Genomic DNA, 17,453 nt, shown 5'->3' with positions numbered 1-17,453 from the left:
TTAGAAAAATGTGAGGTGTATAAAATTCCTCCTACTAACATCTTGACTTCTATGAAGTATGTGGGCCTAAGTGATAATACCCACCCCACTAAGTTTACTGAAAGGACAAGCCGAGTGGAGGAATATTGTTGTTTACATTAAAAGATTCACACTTAAAAATGATTAATATACCTTTAATAACAGTTAATTGTCGTTTGATCTAAAAGAAAAATTAAACAGGGTACTACAATTAACTATTATTGAAGGCGCCTGTTAGCCTGGGAGGAGGAGTGTATTAGAGAGTGCTCTGATTTACTGCATAATGTTGTTTTGCAAGGTGTTATTACTGACATGTAGCAATGACTTCTCAATCCCGTTAATGGATATTCCATTAAGGGAACTTATCATTTTCTCATGACAATTGACGAAGCTCTTGCAAGGGGTATGTTTGATGATGTTTGACATAAGCATGTTCCACCGAAGGTTTCATTATTTGCTTGGAGACTTCTTCGCAACAGACTACTGACAAAAGATAATCTTGTGCGGCGCCGTGTGCTTCAACATGATGACAACAAGTGTATAAGAGGTTGCGATGTTGTGGAGACTGCAAATCATCTATTTTTGAGTTGTGCTACTTTTGGATGCGTGTGGTCACTTGTTATGCGTTGGTTGGGTATCTCTTTCGTTGCTACAGACAGGGTCCATGATCACTTTCTTCAGTTCAGTCACATTGTCGGGATACCAAGATTTACACATTCCTTCATGAAATTGTTATGGCTCGCATGTATCTGGGTAATTTGGAAGGAAAGGAACAACCGAGTTTTCAATCAGCAGGCCTTGGATCTTCCTCAAATAACGGACAACGTAAAGCGTGTGTCTTACAAATGGTTAAAGGCTAGTCTGACTACTTTCACCTATAGTTACACTGACTGATGGCGGTACCCTTTATAGTATGGGTGTTTTATTGTAACTTGATTTGTTTCTTCTTTTTTCGTGCTGTTTTTTGTGATGAGATATCAGTAAACTAACTCTGTAATACTTTTGGGTGGCTCACTTTTGCACACCTTATGCAAGATGAACTATTCACTTTTGCACACCTTTTGCACACCTTTAAAACTATTATTGAAAGTATTAAAGGTCATTTTCAAATGTGAGATAGTAATCTTTGAAGTCTAAAGAATAATCTTTCAAGTGGAGACACTCACTTCTAGATTAAGGGGGAAAAAGCCCATAATCTTGTCTAGAGTAGTACTAACTCCTTAATCCTTATCCAGTGTATACTACTTCAATACTACTTTGTATCATTCCAGAAAAAGTGTTTTTTACTTTGTCGTGCATATGTTATTTTAGAATTATTTCAGTGTGTGTTAACTTTTTCAAAAGAAGTTTGGTCCACATAACCATAACTAATACTAGCAAGTACTCTTATCTTATGACTTCTTTCAGTGTAGTAGAACAATTAATACGGAAAATGGATTAGCTTTTTAAATAATAATTATGTATATTTGACATCGACGAATAATTCCACCTCCCTTTCCTAATTTCATAGTTTAATTTTCTTTCTCTTTTTATGTAGTACAAAAGGGCATTAGTTAACAAAGAACAAAACAAAATCCAGAAATAGTACATAAAATGTTATACGAGGATATACGAGGGAGGTGCCATACTTGACCAAGGCATCACCTACTTGGTTGACTTCTTTTAATAAGATGCTTCCATATATTAAGCTTTGAATACTTTGAAGTTGACATAACTTAATTCCTTAACATTTTGTCTCATCCACTACACCACACTAATTAACTTAATCTTTTATCATAAGCAACTTGTTGATGTTGAAGATGATGAAGAGTGAAAATTAAGAATTGACAAAACTCGTATATAAATTATTTCATTGATTGTGATAGAGAAGAGAAACTGCCTTCTAAGTTTTATATATAGAACAACATTGAAGTTGACTAAAAAACACTGAAAACAATAAGGGAATTAACTATTAATTAAGGAAGAAGAACACCATAGACAACACTTACTTGCAACACAAGCTATCAAAGCTTAAGCAAGTTAATAAACTACTTCCCATATTTGTAGGAAAGTCAGTTATCATCCTATGAGATTGAGTTCATAGTAGTTTATCATGTTCTCTCATAGAACCACAATAAATAAATGTAATAGCTTCATTCACAAGTTAATAAAAAAATTATGGTTCATAGATCAACTTTTCTCTCATTTTCTCTTATTTTCAATCAGTTCTTAATTCTCTCAACAATTTGAATTAATTGTTAGTGTAAAAAAGTTTACACGCAAACATTTAGGATTCCTATGTTGGTGTAAAAAAGTGTACACGCAGGCAAATATATAGGTTAAAAATTTGCATTCAAATGCTTTCCGATGTCTCATAGTATAATTATTTCCTTTGATATATGGGATTCCTATTTTAAAACTTGTAATTGTTAGAGTCTCAAATTTCACAAGATGAAATAAAGTTTGGAAATGTGTTTAAAGCAAGTCTTTATTTATTTTTTATTCAAAAAAAAAAGTCTTTATTATTTAATCTAGTATCAGAAATAAAGGAATCCCAAGGATAAAGATCATAGTGATCAACTAGAAAGAGAGCATAGGTGTATTCATGTGGGAGATACCCATAGTGACTCATAGTAGAGTAAACTAGATTTGATAAAAGATGGATTGAAATGATACATGAGTGTTCCTATATATAGAGTTTAGTTGTGTAACTAACTCTAACTTACCTTACAAACACTCTAATATCTAGTTTTTTAACGGTCAAGTTAAATTCAACCAAAATTCTAATATGAAGCTTATCAAAGATTCATTGGGTCAGCCATTGCTGGGGCAATTCTATCGAACAACTTGAATCACGCTCCAAATGTCCAGCTTTTGAGAAAGTGTGTATGTTGCAATAACTCACATTACAAACCGATCGTATAAGATTGAATTAAATTGAACCTAAATTCTAAGAGCAATCTAAACATAAGAAGTATGTTAGTTGCTCACTAAATTTTAATCGTAGTTTTGTGTCAATATACAACTGTACATATTTGATTTCATCAGAATAATTTCATGCCAAAACAATATCATCAGCACATATAAGTAAAATGGTAAGATTAGATCATGAACCATGATCATTGTACATGGCGAAGGGAGATCAAGAGTCACACAGAACTCTTCATATAAGTTGAAATATAATCGTTCAATATTCCAACCTTGGTTAGCTTCCAAAGAAGAAGAAAAAACTAGATCAATTTAACTTAGAAACGGAGGAAAAGTACCAAAGCAATAAACCCTTCCGTTTTGTTCTATATTTCCATTAGCAACCAATTATGATTCTTCATGCATAGCTTGCTTCCAACAATCATACTTAGATGCATGGATCAAAGTTTAGGTTCAGGATGGGCGCAGGCCGCAGAAACAACGGAACAAAAAAAATTATTTGTAAGGTAAGTTGGAAATGTTGTATGGAACAGCACAACCACTATGCAAACAAATCTTCGTCTCATTTCAAGGACTTTAATTCCTCTTAACGATTACAACCTTACAAATATATTTTGGAAAATCTATCACATGGGAGAGTTGTTAGCGTATGGAAAAATGTTGTTTATTCACCCATGGTTTGCTCTCATGTACTCTAAACTGACGAAAATGCCCAATGAAAGTTAACTATCGCTCACGGTAGTTAACTGCCGTTCACTCACCAGTAGCGGCAGTTATCTGTATGAAACCATGATTGCCTAAAGAGTGATTTTCGAATGTGTGATAGCAATACAACAATCGGCCATGACTCCAAAACCAATATGGACCGCCCCTAAGAGGACTATCACCAAGCCCAATTACTTGAAGGATTTTGTTCCTCGTTAAGAAGCATAAAAATGAATGCTAGCATATTCCACTTATTGTTATTTGCTTGCTTAGTTGTCTCTTATCCTATTTATGAGTTAAGGCCATGTGTTTTTGCCTCCTAGTATGTGTGAGACTGAGTAGGATATACTAGATCCTTCCAATCATTAGTGATATAGTACTATAATAATTTGGGGATATTTTCAGAACAAATGTTGGGGAAAGGGAGCTCCCTAATCTCATTGATGCCTTCAGCATCGTGATTCGTGTGTTATTTTGGCTTTCTGCATATTCTCTTCTAATACATCTCTTTATAATCTTAGCATTGAAAACAAGAAAATCAAACCCCTCTCAAATAAACATTCACTACTGTCTGTATCTCCTTTGTTCATTTCCTACTGTAGCAACAAACACCCAATATTTGGTTTGTTACTTGTATGTGCACAAACTGTCACGGTATTTATATAACTGGTGCATCTACAAGAACCTTAACAAGCTAACTAGTATCCACCATAAACTCCTATTTGTTTCATAAGGACTTCTGGATATCTTTATTGAAATTGGGTCTAAAACATCATCGCCAATAGATATATGTGCGGTTTAACGTTGTTCGGACACAAATATCAGGCCAGACTTCACGTTGAATCACAGTCACAGACATTTCAAGACTCCAATGTGAAAAAGTCGTGCATAGGAATGACAAACTATTAAGGTAACATAATCCAATAGCAGATATAAGAAACAACAATGCAAGCCAACATACAGAAACAAATAGATGGGTGCAGAGATCTACTTTAAACCATGTACTAAATTTCCACTACCCTTCGCTCTGTTGTCCAAATTGGGATCTCCATTCTCTCCACATCCAGCTCGATACTAAAATCCCTCAAAACAAGCTAATTACAAAGGATAGAGGAATACTACTAAACACACTTATGCATCATATACCATATTGCATAAGCAAGAACAATCATTTTAGTAATATCTTTTATTCATAAGCATGATCTTGCTCCTCTTCCTCCTCGTCATCATATTCTCCTTCTTCATCAGCAGTGGCATCCTGGTACTGCTGGTACTCAGACACGAGGTCATTCATGTTGCTCTCTGCTTCTGTGAATTCCATTTCATCCATGCCTTCACCAGTGTACCAATGCAAGAAAGCCTTCCTCCTAAACATAGCGGTAAATTGCTCGCTCACCCTCCTAAACATTTCCTGAATTGAGGTTGAGTTACCGATAAAGGTGGAGGCCATGGAGAGACCTCTAGGAGCAATGTCACAAACACTTGACTTAACATTGTTGGGGATCCACTCAACAAAGTAGGAAGAGTTCTTGTTCTGGACATTTATCATTTGCTCATCCACCTCTTTGGTGCTCATCTTACCCCTGAACATGGCAGACGCAGTGAGGTATCGACCATGCCTAGGATCAGCAGCACACATCATGTTTTTGGAATCCCACATCTGCTGGGTGAGTTCTGGAACAGTCAATGCACGGTATTGCTGAGAGCCACGGGATGTAAGAGGAGCAAAACCAACCATGAAGAAGTGCAGGCGAGGGAATGGGATGAGATTCACTGCCAGTTTCCGGAGATCAGAGTTGAGTTGACCCGGGAAACGAAGGCAGCAAGTCACTCCACTCATGGTTGCTGAGATCAAGTGGTTCAAGTCACCAACTGCAGCAAACAGTCACACATTTTCAGTAATAGCAAACAGCATCAACTACAGGACTAAGTTACCCAATTTGTGAACAATCAAATTCATTCAAACATTAAAAATTACTAGTTGATTTAATTTAGGAAAGCAATTTGACTGAAAAGTGCTCAATGAGAAAACAATTTCCATTATTAGTTAACAATCGCCATAATGAACCATAAAAATGATTTAAATAAATGAATAATTAACATCAAAGCACCTTAGTCACATGATGCATTCGTATTCGTATCAAGTGATGAACAATTGCAATAGGCATTTAGAAATTAGATCCCAAAGTGTAAATATAACTTTAATTAAAAGAGATCAGTAATAGCATGATAACTATAATTAAATGCCCACTAACCAGATCAGTAAACAGAGTACATCTAAATTGTCAAATTAATCTTGAAAAACATAATAACATTAAAATGGAAATCATAGTATTTGCAGTAAAATTCCTTAAACAACTAGAATCAGTCAAATCAATTTCTCAACAAAGTACTCCTTCCGATCACTATTATAAGCAAAAGTTGACATTTTAGGTTCATTCAATAAATAATCTATGTGGTCTATATATATATATATATATATATATATATATATATATATATATATATATATATATATATATATATTACATACATCATTTATTGAATGAATCTAAAAAGTGAACTTTTGCTTATAATAATGACCGGAGGGAGTATATCTCAATTTCATTCAATACTAATTCAAATCCCGAAATAGAAAACTAATTTGACTAAACAAATGCATATTAAAAAACCATTTGACTAATTTGACTGAATCAAACACACGTAAACCCATTTTCAAAGTCAAGAATCACCATAACTAACCACGAACACTGATCTAACTAATCACTCTTCAAATCAAACAAATCAATGAACAATTAACATGTTACTAATCTAGCTTAGTGATGAAAAAAAAATAATAGATCTAGATCACTTAAAATTCAAACAATACTCACAGCTAGGAGTAGTCAATTTAAGTGTTCTGAAGCAGATATCGTACAAAGCCTCATTATCAAGCACCATACACTCGTCAGCATTCTCAACCAACTGATGAACAGAAAGAGTAGCATTATAAGGCTCAACAACAGTATCAGAAACCTTCGGAGAAGGAAACACCGAAAACGTCAACATCATCCTATCAGGATATTCCTCTCTAATCTTCGAAATCAACAAAGTTCCCATTCCAGATCCCGTTCCTCCTCCCAACGAATGACACACCTGAAACCCTAAAAACCGCAAAATCACAAAATACAAAATTAGTAACCGCCATAACAGAATCAAGATTTCCACAAGTGTACTAAATCGCACAAGTAATAGATTGTACCTTGAAGACAATCGCAATTCTCAGCTTCTTTACGAACAACATCGAGAACTGAATCAATAAGTTCAGCGCCTTCAGTGTAATGACCTTTCGCCCAATTGTTACCGGCGCCGGACTGACCGAAAACGAAGTTATCAGGACGGAAGATCTGACCGTAAGGACCGGTGCGGACACTGTCCATGGTACCAGGCTCCAAGTCCATGAGGACGGCGCGTGGAACAAACCTTCCGCATGAAGCTTCGTTGTAGTAAACATTGACGCGCTCAAGTTGTAGATCTGAGTTTCCGACGTATCTTCCGGTTGGATCTATGCCGTGCTCGTCGCAAACTACTTCCCAGAATTTTGAACCGATCTGGTTCCCGCATTGTCCTCCTTGAACATGAAGAATTTCTCTCATTTTGTTGAATTTTTTTTCCTGTGTGATTAGAACACTGAAAAGGTTAATTGATTAGAAAATGATGAAACTAGATCTAGATTTAGAGAGAGAAAGAGTAAAACCTGTGATAGTGATGAAGATGAGTGAGAGAGTAGAGAGCGAGAGAGTGACGAGTTAGGATGGGAAAATGGTTGAGCGGGATTTTTATAGCGAGATAGAGTGAAAGTGTGGACAAATATATTGGTTCCCTCGCTTTGTAATGAGAAGTGATGTGGATCGTTGGATGGAAACCTTTGGACGGTGTAGATTGAAGATTTGATTATTTAAATTTTGATTTGGGTTTTGTCTGTTATTGAAGCAAAGAAATTATGATGGGACAGATATGCCCTTGTGTTGAATGACGAAATGGTCCTATTTCGGTAGATTAATTTTTAGGTAAATATTTTGGTTTTAATTCATGTATATTTCTACAAAATGCAAATTTTTTTGTTTTTTTAGTTTTTGGCCCTACTTTTGTGACGATTTGTCGCATTTGTGTATATGTGGTACATGATGACTGTATCCATTCTGTAGGAAAAAATCCTTGTAAAATATTTTGTTTTTTAAAATAGTCCCTGCAATGAAACACCATCCAAAAAATGGGATTATGGACTATTTTAAAAAACAAAAAAATTTGCAAAAAAAAATTTCTACAATTTTTTTTTACATAAACTAAAACCAAAAATAAACATATTTACAAGGATGAAAACAATATTTTAGCCTAATTTTTATTGAAGAGATGAGAGGATGTACGAAAAAGAAGATCATGAAGAATCAGAATGTTTTGGACGTGGTAACTGCTTGAGTTGTAAAGTCTATGTCAGGGACACAAGACATGTGATTCCTTTCCCAGTTTTCTTCTTTGTTTTTAAAGCTAGCGATGCATTATAAATGATCATCATCAAAATACTCTCTCCTATCTCATTTATAAACAACATTTCATTTTGGTGTTTGTTTTGTAAAACATAAAACTGAGTTTATGGTTTATAGCTTGTATGATTAAAATAGATTTGTGTGGTTGTCATTTTTACAAAAGCTTATATCTTATTTTTATAAGTTTATGACGGTTTTTGATAAATTAATTCAAGTAGTTTGTAACTAAAAGTTTATAGCTTATACATTTTTATCATCACTAAATTTTTTATAGCTTATACATTTTTATCATCACTAAATTTTTTATAGCTTATACATTTTTATCATCACTAAATTTTTGACCCGTGTTCTGCTCGGGTTTATTGTAAAGGGATTGACATACGAATAATAAAATGCAATATATAATTGATAACGGTGAAAAAATAAGTTGTAAAGTCACGTCTTTCCATTTGCAAAGCTCTAAATACCAAAATATATGATTTTTGTGTTGTGTGTGAAATTTTTATACGGTTTAGGGTTGTTTTTTGTTGAGAGAAACACGTTTAGGGCTTGGTATGTATAACCAAGTTTACATGGAAATTATGATATTTTGTTTGTAAACGTATTAAATAAGTGTAGAAAATATTGTCAAAAAAAAAAGGCAACAGGATATAAATGAAATAAAGGCATGAAATTGGTTCAAAAAACAAAGTGAACAAAATATTGTCATAAAAAAGAAACGGCATGAAATTACTGCGATGAATTTTTCTAGTACTGTGTACAAAATATTGTAAAAAAAAAAAGGCAAGATGATAGCAAAAAAACAGGCAGGAGGATATGAATGAAATTGGTGCAATCCATTTTTTTAGTATTAAATAAGTGTACAAAATATTTTATTAAATAAGAAAGTGTACAAAAAAATTGTCAAAAAAAAGGTATAAAATAGAAGGCATAAAACGTGATCATTGATATGCTCATAGTTTCTGGAACAAACGTAAAAAATTAGGTTAAATTGCTGCATACCTAACAAAACTAATAAATAAGGATATGCTCATAGTTTCTAGAACAAACGTGCAACATCAAATAAGTGTAGAAAATATTTCTTTCAAAAAAAAGGCAAGAGGATATAAATGAAATTTGTGCGATGCATTTTTTTAGATGAAATTTGTTAGGTAAAATAATTGCAAACCTAATAAAGTAAATGAGCGGAAAAAATTATGTTAAATTGCTGAAGACCTAACAAAATAAATAAATAAGAGCGAGAAAAAATTAGGTTAAATTGTTGCAGACCTAACAAAATTAATAAATAAGGATATGCTCAAACGTGCAGAATCAAATAAGTGTAGAAAAATATTTCCTTAAAAAAAAGGCAAGAGGATAGGATGAAATTGGTGCGATGCATTTTTTTTAGATGGAATTTGTTAGGTTAAATAATTGTAAACCTAATAAAGCAAATAAGCGGAAAAAAAATTAGGTTAAATTGCTGCAGACCTAACAAAATTAATAAATAAGGATTATACCCCTACAATCCTAATTGAAAAAAATAAATATTAATTAAATGCATATATTTTTATGTCATTTTATATTTATAAGTTACTTCAACCGTTAAGTTTATCAAACGCAAAAAATGCAATGCAATAAATTAGTTTATCTGCTGTTAATTTATAGGCTAGCTTATAAATCATTCGATATAAGCTCATCCGTTATTTTGAAAGAATAAGTTCATCCGTTATAAACAAGATTATCAGCTATCCGCAAATTTTGTTTACCAAATAAAGTCTTATATATAAAGTGATTTTTGATTATAATTAAAAACAGAGGTGGTAAATTAAAATAAATTGCTAACTGATCTTTATTAGGATAAAAATAAAAATAAATTATAAATTGCTAAACTGATCGTTATCATAATAAAAATAAAAATAAATAAATAAAAATGGCTAATTGATTTGGGGTTTAGAATGTTATTATATAAATTGGGAGTGAGATATTTTCTAAAATTGTAAGTTTTGGAAAAATAATTCATGTTAAAAAAAAATCAGAGGGAAAGATTTAATGTTGTTTATTTTATAAGGATGCGACTCATTAGACAATCATGTATTCTGATTTGAATTTTGTTTTTGATGTGTGAACATTATGAAAAGTTTTAAGATCAAATTCATTTCGTTAAAATGGTGTGGTATTTATCTCTTTGAGCTTAACTCAGTAGGGGTTGGAGTTTGAATAAACTTTATATTTTTTCACATTTAAAATCTATGAGCTCTAATCATTAGACTACTTAACAAAAACAATTAGTTTGGTACACAAAATAGTGCATATGCAAATCCAACTATGCCAACGTTAGTTTCTGATTATGTTTATTTAAGGGTTTACTTGATCAAGCAAATGTATAAGCTGATGCTACAAATTGGCCAAAGCCAAAATGTTCTTTTTAGGTAATGTGTTCAATCATATTGTAAATCTTTGTCGTCAGTCCAAAATGATGAGTACTACTAGATGCTTAGGTATATTTGATAATAAAACGTGAATCATGTCATATAATTTAGTTAAAATGTCATCTTCATGTGAAAATCAAATCGGAAGGTAAGGAATATTGCGTTACAAGTTACAACTAACCCAGGTATCTTTTTTTTTTTAGCAAACTAACCCAATTATCTATAATCTGATTCAAGTGATCATCAAATCAAATGTCTAAATAAATTAAGGCAAATGCTAAAGAGTGCAATTGGAACATTGATTAAGATGATTAAATAGAAACGTTCTATTAGGAAATGATGAAAAATGAAGAATTTAACTTTTTAAAAGTTAAAATATTGTTAAATTCAATATAAATATACTACTTTTAATTTCCTTAATCATTGTCTTTAAAGCACCGGTAAGCAAGACCCATAAATTAATCATTAACATCAAAGCACCTCAGTCAAATGATGAACAATTAACCCCTGTATCTAAATAAAGTGATATTCTTTATTTACTTGGTAGAAACGTAATGGATTATGTTTGTAATTGCAACTCGATTTATTATAGCTTTATTGACATTGTTATGTAGGGATCAGAATTCGATTATTGTGAGGTAAAAAAACATCATCAGGAGCATTAAAATGATGACAATTTATTGCCACTTAAGCCAATAATTTATAGAGTAAATTACACTTCCATTCCTTCAAAGATTTTTGAATTACATTCCCCTCTTCTCTTATGTTAAAATATACAATCTCTTTCTCTCTAATTCAAAACATATTAGAAAATATTTAACTTCCCTCCCCTAAGAGAAGCTTGAATTACACCCCCCCTCTCCTCTCTTTTTATTTTAAAATCTACACTTTACTCAATATATTTTTTAAAATTTCTAATAGTCTAGCAAAAAAATAATAATCTAACACACTTCAAAAAAATAGTATTGTTTGTCTATTTTAATATATTCAAAATTTGAATACATATTTTTCGCTATTTTTGATTCACAATTTCATTAACATATAATTTTAAACCCTATTATAAAATAGGAAACAACCCAAAATAAAATTAAAATATGCGAAAAATTACTAAAGACAATAAAGTATTGTTATTTAAAATTTAATTGTATACTCTATATTATAAAATTAATAGAAAAATATTTAAATTTAATTATCATTGACATTTAAACTATAAATGAATTTATTTTTCTTAAATGGTTGCTCAAACTTAATATATATAATAAAATATTTATGCTAAAATAGATTAAAGTGTAGTGCATATTTAATTATTAAGAGAGGGGGTTGTAATTCAAGCATCTTATAAAGGAGGGGAATATAAATTTTACTTTTCAAAGGAGGAGAGTGTATATTTTTAACATAAGAGGGGATGAGAGTTCAAACATCTTTGAAGGGAGGGGAGTGTAATTTACTCTAATTTATACTGATATCCGCCAAATACTTACTTCATTGATGAAAATGTAAGTTTTTATTTTTGATGAAGTAATAATTACTACCTCTTTATAAAAACTTGAATGTTTTGGTTGCTTAACCGAGGGGTATCGATTAGCATTCTTAAAAATTTTAAAACGAATCATTCAAAAGAATTTAAATGAAACAATTTTTAATCAGACTTTACTTATCTTCTAACCAAATATCTGAATAACTAATGTGCTTTCTGATAGGTACCGGATAACAAACACACACAAAAAATAGCATATTGTATTTATTAAAAAATATGTTTGTTATAAAATTTATAATATGACATTAACCTGTTTAAAACAGAGGTAAGATAGGAATTCAATTTTCATTTCCTTCACTTTTTAAAATAGAATGGCCATTTTAATTTATTTCATCATAAATTATCCAAACAATAAAATGTGATAGTTATACCGTCCCACTCAATTTCATTTTATTCTGCTCAATTTATTTCATTTTTAAATATCCAACTAAACAAATCCTAAATTTAATTCTTTCAAAAAAAGAAATCCTAAATTTAATTGAGTCTTATGATAATGATTTCATTTACATATAAATCTAGTTAAGAGCCATAGAGGAGACAAGAAATAGAAAATTAAGAAGTGCCGGAAAGAAAGCAAGATACACACCATTTGGCAAACCATAAATTAATTTGACCAAGGGATATGAAAATTAATTAATCAACTCTCTTCCTAACGATAAAGGCTAAATCCAAATGTGTCATTTATTTATCATATCGCCTTTGTTTGGGGAAGTGAAGTGATTGAGCTCCAAGTGTATTTTCAAGGATCATTGAAAACGGTTTTACTTGCAGCACTTGACTCATGAATAATTATTTTCAGCATCACGGTAGAGATCTTCAATTTTAAGTTTTAAACAAGTCTCACACGTACACATCATTTTTTAATTATTTTTAATAATAATAGTATCTAATAAGTATTCAATTATTTCAATCAATAGAAACTTTCTAACAAAATATATAAATGGATTCCACCAATAACTTTTTTATCATTTTTTCAACAAAAACAATTCAACAATGATATTTTAATAAAAAGTTATGTGGGATCCAAAATGAGGGTCTTAAGTGAGACCATAAGTCTTAAGAGACCCTCATTTTTTTGTCCTCAATAAGATTACCTATTAGATACCGTATCTTAAACAGTGAAGACCTCGCCATTGGAAATGGTCTTCGTGAATAAATGGAGTTTTTTTATAAAAAAATAATAATAATAATGAAAAATACGAAATCCCATTTAGTCTAAGAAACGGATTTTTTTTATTCTCTTACAAAAATAATTTCAGACGTATTAGCTCTTTATTTTTTATCAACTTTTTTTACCTAATCTCCGAGAGAAAAGAAGCACAAATAAACCCTCTTGGTGAAATACGGTGATGAAGTTGGAGAATCTAGATCCCACAAGCAACTAGACACTAGAGAAGTTTGAGACACTTTAGGTACCTGAACGGACCAAATAGACCCCACAAGCATCTAGAAAATTCCAAATCAGCTTACAAACAAATTCTGAGAATTCGAGTGACATCTTCTTGGTGAAAAATATGGTGAAGAAGTTTGAAATTCAAACCTTGTTTATTTAGCAATAACAAGGTTACTTAAAGGTTTTATTTTCTAAGTTAATGGCTGTTTGCTTCATATTATAAGGTATATAAGTGGTTGAATAATAGATTTGATAAGCAAGTAAATATCCTATGGAAAAACAAAAAAATATTATGAAAGAGTTTTACATAATAGATTTTTTTTACAAGAGTTTTACATAATAGATTAACTACTCAAATTAGCCCCCGACAAAAAAAAAAAATATCACTTGGCCATTAGGTCTATAGGTCTAGTCCAGAGCTACAAATTGTCTGTTCAAAATTTTGGTGTGTTTGGCAAAATTACGATGATAGTGTGATTTTGTTAAATTTAAAAGTGTAATTTTCACTAAAATTATAGTGATTTACAAAGATTCTTATAATTTTACTGTCAATTGAAACATACATGAAGTAAGATTTATCGCATCGCGAGTTGAAAGACATTTCACTATATTTCCAAACATAAAGTGTTTTGCTACAATTTGTTGTTTTATTATTTTTGATAATATGGTGCATTTTATTCCCCGACAAAAAACAGCACATTTTATTATTTACCTCATTTTTTGTGAGGGAGCTAAAGCTCAAACTGAATGGCAAGTTTACTATCAATTGATAGTACATTTTATTCCCTGACAAAATAAATGCCACATTTTATTATTTACATTTTTATTATTCAATTTGGTCTTGGTAAAATTGAATGGTTCACACCTACTTGTGATTTGTGAAGTTTTTTTATAATTACATTTAAAAAAAATTCTTAAAATAACTTCTCATAAAAAACTTTTTTAAAGATGGCAATGCTCATGAAATATCAACAACGGGGGACCATACTCACAACCCATATTTGCAAGTGCATCGGTACATGAATTAGCTTTCCAACATGATCATATCAATGATAAATTTTGATCTTCCAATCCATAAAAATTACTAGTTTTTAAATCTTTTCAATCAACCTTCAACCATTCTTCCAAGTATAGTGATGGTTGCGCAGGAAGGATTAAAAAGTAATTTCATTATATAATGCAAACACTGTGAGACAATATGCAAGAGGACAGTGTCGTAATTTGCTTTGCCACTCTAATTGAACTTGAAATCCAAATTATTGATGAATTTAAGCACTCTTGTAGTTAAAGAAAGCTCAAGCAAGCATTCGAGCAGTATCGCGTGGAACGCACAGCCTACATGAAAATGGTGAGTAAAGAACTACTGAGTGATGAGGCGCGTGGAGTTAGTGTTTGTGAAAGTAACAAAGAGACAAAAATGGTGTGAGAATATGGAGCAACCCACATGAGTAATGTGCATTTACATGTGACATCACTGACCTAGCCACACTGCCAACCTATACCTAGGAGAATATATATACTTTTTCCAGAGAATTTTTTTTTTTTCCCTTATTTAATTCCAAAAATACAAAAATGCCCTAGTTTTGAAAAAAATTGCATAAATGCCCTACTTTTCAGAAATTTCTGGTACCTTGCAACCCCCACTTGCGAGGTACCTTAAAAAAATTTAAAAAATTAACTACCCCGCAAGTGGGACTTGCGGCCTACATTTTTTTTTTTTTTTTTTAAAAATTAAATAACTACCACTTGCGGCCTATATGTTTTTTTTTTTTTTTTTTTAAATTAAATAACTTGCTACCCCAACTTGCGGGGTATTTAATTTTTTTTTAAATTTTTTTAATACCCCGCAAGCCCCACTTGCGGGTTTGTTTTTTGTTTTTTTTTTTAATTTTTAAAATAAAAAAAAATAATAAAAAAAAGAAGGAAAAAAAATAATAAACATATTAAATATCATGATATCTACAATTATTATAAATGCCCGGCTGTCCCACACCCTCGTCTTCGACGATTTCTTCCGCGATTTACTTGAGGGTCATGTTGGTCTTCGTCGTTGTTATCTGCAGCTGATTGTATTTGACTACCATAACCCAATGACAATGACACATCGTGTTCCCTTGTTGGCCATCCCATATCCAGAAATTGATCCCTTGTTATCTCGCAATTAAATATTATCACAAGAAAAAATCAACCGATTATATTGTGAAAAAATCAGATCCTGAAAGGTATGTCATCAAATGTAAAGATACAAAATGTGGTTTCAAATTGCGGGCCTCGTGGAGGAAAAAAACTGATAAATGGGAGATTGGGAACATGAATGATCATACATGTGTCTCAACAGAAATGACACAAGATCATCACAAACTTAGTTACAATGTGATATGTGAAAGTGTTAAATCACTACTATATATGGATGCCTCAATTACAGTGAAGGTTATAATTGCACACATCCGAGAGAAATTTAATTACACAGTTTCATACAGAAAGGCATGGAGAGCAAGGAATAAGGCGATTGAATCAATTTATGGTAATTGGGAGGAGTCTTATGAAGAACTACCACAGTGGTTGATGGTCATGGAAAAAGATTTGCCAGGAACAATAATTGATTTTCAATCAGACCCATCAACAGAAGTGGCAAATGAGACCGTCTTCAAGCGTCTCTTTTGGGCCTTTCGTCCGTGCATCTCAGGTTTCGAATTCTGCAAACCAATTGTCCAAATTGACGCAACTTGGTTGTATGGTAAATACAAGGGAACATTGTTGTTAGCTGTTGCGCAAGATGGGAACAACAAGATATTTCCCATAGCTTTTGCAATCGTGGAAGGCGAGACCAAGGAGGCATGGAGTTTCTTTTTGAAAAATTTAAGGCAGCATGTCACCCCACAAGAGAACATATGCCTCATTTCTGATAGACATGTGTCGATAAAGAGCGCGTATGATGATCCACAGAATGGATGGCACGATGCTCCGACAAGCCATGTTTATTGTGTCCGACACATTGCACAAAACTTTATGAGATCATTCAAGGATGGAGAACTAAAGAAGAAAGTTGAATGCATGGGTAAAAATCATATCTCTTTCCACGTAAATTCGACATTTTATTTGTTTAAAATGACACATCTAACTTTTTTCAAAACAATGCAGGTTACGCCATGAACATCCCTACATTCGAATACTACCGTTCTGAAATTGCTGTTGCAGACCGAAAGGCTTTAGCATGGGTCGACAATATTCCCAAACAAAAGTGGACTCAATCACATGATGATGGTCGACGATGGGGCCATATGACAAGTAACTTGGTAGAGTCACAAAACAACGTGTATAAGGGTATTCGAGGACTTCCGATCACAGCTATCGTGAAAGCATCATATTACAGGTTGGCGGCCTTGTTTGCTAAAAGAGGACATGAGGCAGCGGCAAGGGTAAATTCTGGTGAGCCATTCTCCGAAAACAGCATGAAATATCTCAGGAATGAGGTGATTAAATCCAACAGTCATCATGTCACTCAGTTTGACCGGGATCGATATACCTTTTCCGTCCGTGAAACCATCGATCATAAAGAAGGATTGCCAAAGGGAGAATACAAAGTGGACCTGCAAAGTAAATGGTGTGACTGTGGACGGTTTAGAGCGTTACACCTACCATGCTCACATGTCATTGCTGCATGTTCTAGCTTTTGTCACGACTACAAGACTTTTGTCGATAACAAATTCACGAATGAGTGTGTATACGCCGTATACAACATCCACTTCGACGTGGTTCACCACCAGACATATTGGCCTAATTATGAAGGACCGAAGGTGGTTCCCAACAAGTCAATGCGTAGGGCAAAGAAAGGTCGTCCACCAATTACTCGCATTAGGACCGAGATGGACGATGTGGAAACTGAGAGAAGATGCGGTGTTTGTAGGATGCCTGATCATTCCCGCAAAGATTGCATTAATATTAGACATCAGTAG

General features: G+C 32.5%; 2 protein-coding genes across 3 annotated transcripts; one reads left to right on the top strand and one right to left on the bottom strand.

Annotated features, from left to right (window-relative positions):
- Window positions 1-4,497: 4,497 nt before the first annotated feature.
- LOC11422693 (tubulin beta-3 chain) lies at window positions 4,498-7,485 on the bottom strand. Of its 2 annotated transcripts, none has more exons than XM_003624878.4 (4): window positions 7,367-7,485; window positions 6,872-7,283; window positions 6,504-6,773; window positions 4,498-5,502 (listed from the first exon to the last, which is right to left on the bottom strand). In XM_003624878.4, the coding sequence occupies exons 2-4, from the start codon at window positions 7,263-7,265 to the stop codon at window positions 4,817-4,819; spliced, it is 1,350 nt and encodes a 449-aa protein (XP_003624926.1). In that variant the 5' UTR covers window positions 7,266-7,283; window positions 7,367-7,485; the 3' UTR covers window positions 4,498-4,816. The 2 variants fall into 2 exon arrangements, with proteins under 2 accessions (XP_003624926.1, XP_024626167.1); XM_024770399.2 differs by having other exon boundaries at window positions 6,872-7,299; window positions 7,367-7,472.
- Window positions 7,486-15,837: 8,352 nt separating this feature from the next.
- On the top strand, window positions 15,838-17,453 carry LOC112416707 (uncharacterized). The gene is made up of 2 exons (XM_024771037.1): window positions 15,838-16,555; window positions 16,639-17,453. Exons 1-2 carry the CDS (start codon window positions 15,838-15,840, stop codon window positions 17,451-17,453), a joined length of 1,533 nt encoding a protein of 510 aa, XP_024626805.1.

This window comes from Medicago truncatula, chromosome 7 (assembly GCF_003473485.1).
Source record: "Medicago truncatula cultivar Jemalong A17 chromosome 7, MtrunA17r5.0-ANR, whole genome shotgun sequence".
Classification (NCBI taxonomy): Eukaryota; Viridiplantae; Streptophyta; class Magnoliopsida; order Fabales; family Fabaceae; genus Medicago; species Medicago truncatula.
This window is presented reverse-complemented; position numbering and strand designations above follow the sequence as displayed.

Excerpts from the sequence above, each read along its gene's own strand:
- LOC112416707 (XM_024771037.1), top strand. The coding sequence starts at position 15,838 with ATGACACAAGATCATCACAAACTTAGTTACAATGTGATATGTGAAAGT. Across the intron at positions 16,556-16,638 it reads GAAGAAAGTTGAATGCATGG|GTTACGCCATGAACATCCCT; the intron begins GTAAAAATCATA and ends AAAACAATGCAG.
- LOC11422693 (XM_003624878.4), bottom strand. The coding sequence starts at position 7,265 with ATGAGAGAAATTCTTCATGTTCAAGGAGGACAATGCGGGAACCAGATC. Across the intron at positions 6,774-6,871 it reads GAATTGCGATTGTCTTCAAG|GGTTTCAGGTGTGTCATTCG; the intron begins GTACAATCTATT and ends TGCGGTTTTTAG. Across the intron at positions 5,503-6,503 it reads TAAATTGACTACTCCTAGCT|TTGGTGACTTGAACCACTTG; the intron begins GTGAGTATTGTT and ends TGTTTGCTGCAG.